General features: G+C 46.6%; 1 protein-coding gene across 1 annotated transcript in view; it reads left to right on the top strand.

The window, feature by feature from the left end:
- THBS4 (thrombospondin 4) overlaps positions 1 to 5,895 on the top strand; it is a 53,479-nt gene that overhangs the window by 21,596 nt on the left and 25,988 nt on the right. The window contains exons 4-8 of the mRNA XM_006143516.3: positions 1,696 to 1,804; positions 2,201 to 2,283; positions 2,607 to 2,658; positions 2,875 to 3,077; positions 5,492 to 5,629. Coding sequence (XP_006143578.1) covers positions 1,696 to 1,804; positions 2,201 to 2,283; positions 2,607 to 2,658; positions 2,875 to 3,077; positions 5,492 to 5,629 — 585 coding nt within the window. The remainder of the gene's footprint in view (positions 1 to 1,695; positions 1,805 to 2,200; positions 2,284 to 2,606; positions 2,659 to 2,874; positions 3,078 to 5,491; positions 5,630 to 5,895) is intronic.

Here is a 5,895-nt window from a genome sequence, read left to right as displayed (position 1 = left end):
TAAATTTATTTTTTAAATTACTTATTTAATTTTTATTTATTATTTATTTTTTTTAATTTGACCAGAGAGAAAGAGAGGGAGAGAGAAAGAGAGAGGGAAAATAAGAAAGCAAGCCTCCAGGTCCAGCACTTGAACCATGGTTGACCATGTGGGAGTCCAGCACCTTAACCACCATACTACCTGCCATTCCCCAGTAAATTGATTTCTAAAGGACAGGACTCAGCCATGACGAGGTCATCAGAAACTATACTCACTAGCATTTTCTCAAATGCCCTACCTCCCTGGACTGTCAGCAGGGACCGTAGCAGTTCAGTCTTCATAGACACCTTTCATTCCCTCAATCACAAGTAGGCACATTATTCTAGACTTTAAGAACAGCGTGGTGGGCAAAACTACTCATGGTCCTGCCTCCATGGAGCTTAGTCTGACGCTCAACACAATATCTGTTCATAGCCTGTGTTGCATGCATCTTTTTTTTTTAAGGTTTTTTTCAACATAGGGCATGTGTGCCCACTGGAGAGGAGAGAGACAGTAAGGGGGAAAGTAAGAAATCACCCCCCCCCAGGGGATGGGCACACCATAGTCCCTTCTTCTCCATTCTCTTCCTGAGATTTTGGGAACACATGCACACATACCTGGAGTAATTTTCAAGGAGCCAGGTCCAAGACACAAACTGCCATTGGCCATGTGGGAGTCCAGTCCCTTACCCATGATACGACCTGCTGACTGGCCCATATTACATACATCTTAACTTAGCTAAACTGAGAAGTAAGATTTCTCTGAAAATGCTCAGTGTGCTCATTTCTAGAGCAAGGATAATGACTTTACACTGGCAGTTAACACGAACTTTTTCTGTCATATATAGATATAATAAAAACGAGTGGGAGTATAAGTTATGAGATAAAGAGGCAAGGAAATTGACTTTCTGACTAACCATGAATGATTAATATCAGCCACTAATATAAAGATATGGTGCCAACTACCTAATGATCATTGAATATACTATTTCTCATAGCCAAGGAAATCAGTGACTTTGTTAAAACCTGGAGCCAAGACATTCTAAAATAGTAGTGTTTAGGGCCAGCAGGTGACATGGAGGTAAAGACACTGGATCCCACGTGGCTGACTGCATGGTTGGAGCCCCAGACCCAATGGCTTGGAAGTCACACCAAATGTGTGTGTGTTTGTGTGTGTGTGTGTGTGTACCCAAAGTCCCAAGAGGAAACTGGATAAGAGTAGAATTTTATATATATTTTATAAATATAAGTATTCTATGCAAAAATGAGTCATGACTTTCCTGACAACCCAATATATAGTATTTAAAATTGAGATCAATATCTTATTTATTAGTTTAAACTTGATAAACAAATTTCAGAAAATTCTTGAGAGGCTCCTGTCAGGAAATACTCATTTACTGTGAAGGAAAACAGTCTCTCCTCATCTGAGCCGCCTTGGCAATCTCTCAAGCCAAGTTGAATGCCAGCGTTTTCCTAGATTAGTGGCTACTTCCAGATTCGCTTCAGTCAAAAAGATCGGGCTGGCACACTTTAGAAAAAAATGTGACCCTGCAAAATTATGTAACGTGTCAGGTTCCAAGTATGCAGGGCCACTCTGTTATGAAAATCGTGTGAGTGTGCGAGCAGATGGGACTTGAACGGTGTCAGCAATATGTGATTTCAATGTGATTTCTTCCAGGACTTCTTGGAGGAGCTGAAGCTCGTGGTAAGAGGCTCGCTGTTCCAGGTGGCCAGCCTGCAAGACTGCTTCCTGCAGCAGAGCGAGCCGCTGGCCGCCACAGGCACAGGTGCGGGCTCTCAGGCAGTGTACACACCTTCGTCGACATGGGCACACTCCAAGGCCCCTGGGTAGACTGGTCCCCTCACTGAAAGGCAAACTGTCTCCAGAGCAGCCTGACAGAGTAGATCCACAGAAACTGGGCTCTTGTGCAACGTCTTGGTATATTTTCACTATACTTTTCACTTGGATAACTCTCACAGATTTGCACCAACTAGCCAGAGGTATCGTTGTCATTATTTTTCAAGTGAATTAGACAAATTACCCCAAATTAAACTCAGGTACCCTATGGTTTTTGAGTCATCTTGTCATAATTCCTGGAGAATCATTTGGTTTTGAGTCACTCAGAAATGATTGTCCCAGACTGAATGCTTCTTTCTTTTTTTTTTTTTTGCTATTTCGACAGGGGATTTTAATCGGCAGTTCTTGGGTCAGATGACACAACTCAACCAGCTACTGGGAGAGGTGAAGGATCTCCTAAGACAGCAGGTAATAAGAGCCCTAACTCCTCTGGATGGCTGTTCATAGGACCTGGTGCAGCCGCAGTCCTGCACAGGGAGGGGCAGGCCCTGAGCCAGACCTCAGCTGCCCCACAACCCGCCACTCCAGGGCTCTGCCGAGGGACTCTGGAAATGGGGCACACTTAGGATAAACATACCAGGATTTTAGGCAATGCGAAAGCCATCAAGGGCGACTTGAGCACTGCTGTAAAAGTGTTTCCTGGATAGCTCCACGTGGATTCTTTCATTCCTGATTATATCAAATATTCCTTTTCAATGTGTTTTCCTCTGCCCTTCTTCCCATTTCTAAAGGTCAAGGAAACATCGTTTTTGCGTAACACCATAGCCGAATGCCAGGCTTGCGGTAAGTGCATTTCTGGTAGCTGGCTCTTTCAGAGTCAGAGGGGGGCAGCCTGACCGAGGAGGGACTGAGGTGAGGTGCCATTGACTGTAGACTCTGAAGGTTTGCCCCAGAGTTAGAAGGACAGGAAGAAAAGTTCATCGGGAAAACAAATCTCATTTTGTAGCCAGTATATTTTCTTAGGAGTGAGTAAGCCCCTGGATTATTGCTTTCCTCTAGGTCCTCTCAGTTTTCAGTCTCCAACCCCAAACACAGTGGTGCCTCCAGCACCCCCAGCACCCCCAACACGCCCCCCGCGCAGGTGTGACTCCAGCTCGTGCTTCCGAGGGGTCCGATGTACTGACACCAGGGATGGCTTCCAGTGTGGCCCCTGCCCCGATGGCTACACAGGAAACGGGATCACCTGCTCTGACGTCGATGAGGTAAGGGTTCACTTAGAGTAGGAGGGGTTCCCTGGCTGTCTACCGTACCTGTGGCGGAGGGAAAAAGAAGCCAAGCCAAGGATGAAGGATGGCCCGTGGTCTTCCATGGTCCATGAGTACCTCCTTATGGGTTCTTGGACCCCCCGAGACTGGTGAGGCATGGCCTGTGACCGTGGCTGTGTTCATCGTTTCTCCTCCCGTTCCCAGCTCTTCTGCCGTGTTGCTGCAGCACCCTGAGGGCTGCTTTCCACACCAGTGTCTGCCTTGGTGATTCCCCTTCAGCAGTTAGGGTTTCGCTATTCCTGCACTTTGACAGATGTGAGGGAAGGGCCCGGGTAACAGTACATTTCAGAGTTTACATCAGATTTCTTTAGGCGTCCTACAAGAGAGGAGCAGAAGGGAGTGTCACACCAAGACCTGTCATGGAAACCTCATACCCGAGTAGCCAGAAGTGCCCAGGGATGGAGCCAGAGACAGCACATCCAGCCAAAATGGGCTGACTAGCTGACAGAGCCCCAGAGGAGACCGTTTCAAGACCTTGGTCAGCCAGTCACCAGTCCAACCCTAAAGCAATGTCCATGCCGGTAGCAAGGCTGCCACCCACATGTGTCTTTCCCCTCATCCCAGCCAGAAGAAGGCTGAAAGAAGTGGAGGGGTGGCACAGCCAGGAAGCAGAAGCGAGGCACACCACACCCAGGGCTCCTGCAGGCTCCAGGCAGCGGGCAGCTGATTACCTCCCCCGGTAGTAAGCCATGCGGTCTCTAGTAATCCTTCAATTGGAGAAACATCTGCACACGTTTCGCAGAACTGCATCTGGTTTTTATCTCTGAGCTGGAATTTTCCTCCTTTTGAAAGGACAGGAAGTGATCATGTTTTTTACATTAGTTGAAGTGTTTTGTAAAAAAAAAAAAAAAAAAGGATCAGAACCCGTCTCCTAGACTCCAAGAGCCTTGGAGTAGTCATGGACTTGACAAGGTGTGAAGGCGGCACAGACCCTGTGATCACACCTTGCTGAAGAACCACCTGCCTGGCTTTGTCTTCCTCAGGTCTTAGAGTTACCTAGCAGCCAGTCGCAAGTGGTCTAAGGACGCTGTGCTTTTGCAGAGATTCTGAGCTAGAATATCAGGGAGCTTACAGTAGGAGGCAGACAGTTAACATTAAAAACCTTCCAACTCAGGGAACCAGCAGTTAGCGTAATGGCTATGTCGCTGGACTCCCATGTAGTCGACCGCGCTTCGTGTCCTGGACCCGGTGGCTTAAAACTCACACCGGGCGCGTGTGCGTGCATGTCCAAGATCCCGAGAGGAGAATGGAGGAGAAGGGATTGTGGCCTGACCATCCCCTCTGGGGGGTGATTTCTCGCTTTCTGTCTCTATGTCTCTCTCTGTCTGACTGGTGAGCACACACGCCCTATAGCAAAAACCTCTCTAAAAAAAAAAAAAAAAAAACCTTCCAACTCAGAGGGCATGATGGTTGTGTTGCTGGACTCCTATGTAGTCAATGAGTCCCGGACCTGGCAGCTTAAAACTCACTCTGAATGCATGTGCGTGTGTGCCCAAGATCCCAAAAGGAGAATGGAGAAGGGATTGTGGCATGGCCAACCTCTGGGGGGTGATTTCTCTCTTTCTGTCTCTCTCTCTCCAGCAAGCACACGCACCCTATAGCAAAAAATCTCTCTCAAAAAAAATAAATAAATAAAACCTCCCAGGAGCTGGCGGGTGGGGTGGTTAAGGGTGTTGGACTCCCACATGGCTGACTACAGTTCAAGTCCCAGACCTGGCAGCTTGCTTTCTGACTTTTCCTCTCTCTCTCTCACTCTGTTCCTCTTTGATCAAATGAAAATAAATCAATAAAATAAAGTTAAAATAAATAATTCTAAAACAACAACAAAAAACCGTTCCAACTCTGGGACCAGTATATGGTAAAATGATTATGTCGCTGAACTCCCACATGGCTGACCATGGTTTGAGTTCTGGACCTGGCAACTTGAAACTCACATCGGGTACATGTGTATGCATGTCCAAGATCCTGGGAGGAGAATGGAGGAAAAAGAATTGTGGTATGCCCATCCCCCTGGGGGTGGTTTCTCATTTTCCCTCTCACTGTCTCTGTTTCTCTCTCTCTTTAGTGACTGTATCCTAAGGCAAAAACCTCTAAAACAAACAGACAAACAAAAACAGAACCTTTCAATTCAGATGCGCCATTATTCTATAATAAAGCAAAGCCCCCTGAAATGCAACCCCACCCAGTTGTGTGAGTCAGAAATTCATTGGTAACCATGAAGTTGGGTTGATTTCCTTTTATCATGTTTTACCACCAGAAATCGTTAAATGAATAAACAAGTTTGTGCAAATAGCTAAAGAAGCATTTTCTCCATGTGGCTAAAGACTTTCCTTTTTTTCCTCCATCTCCAGTGCAAATACCATCCTTGCTACCCAGGCGTGCGCTGCGTGAACTTGGCTCCTGGCTTCCGATGTGATGCATGCCCAGTGGGCTTCACGGGGCCCATGGTACAGGGTGTTGGGATCAATTTTGCCAAGTCGAATAAGCAGGTGAGCTAATGTTCTGGTTTCTGTTCATTTCTCATCTTAACAAAGCACCTGTGCTTGATTTGCACCTCTGCAGTATAACCCGTTACCCGCCAGCGCCACATGGAATGTCAATGAGAAATGAGGACGTTTCCAACTCATTTCTAGATACACATGTTCGGGTATAAAGTCTGGAACTGTGAACTTGGGATAATAGCGTATCACTGGAACAACAATGAAAAGGGAACATGGGACATGATTTCAGCCTTGATTTTGTTGGTAGCCATTGA

This window comes from Tupaia chinensis, unplaced genomic scaffold (genome assembly GCF_000334495.1).
Source record: "Tupaia chinensis unplaced genomic scaffold, TupChi_1.0 Scaffold000099_1, whole genome shotgun sequence".
NCBI classification, from domain to species: domain Eukaryota; kingdom Metazoa; phylum Chordata; class Mammalia; order Scandentia; family Tupaiidae; genus Tupaia; species Tupaia belangeri.
The sequence above is the reverse complement of the archived record's forward strand: the minus strand, read 5'-3'. Positions and strand labels throughout refer to the sequence as shown.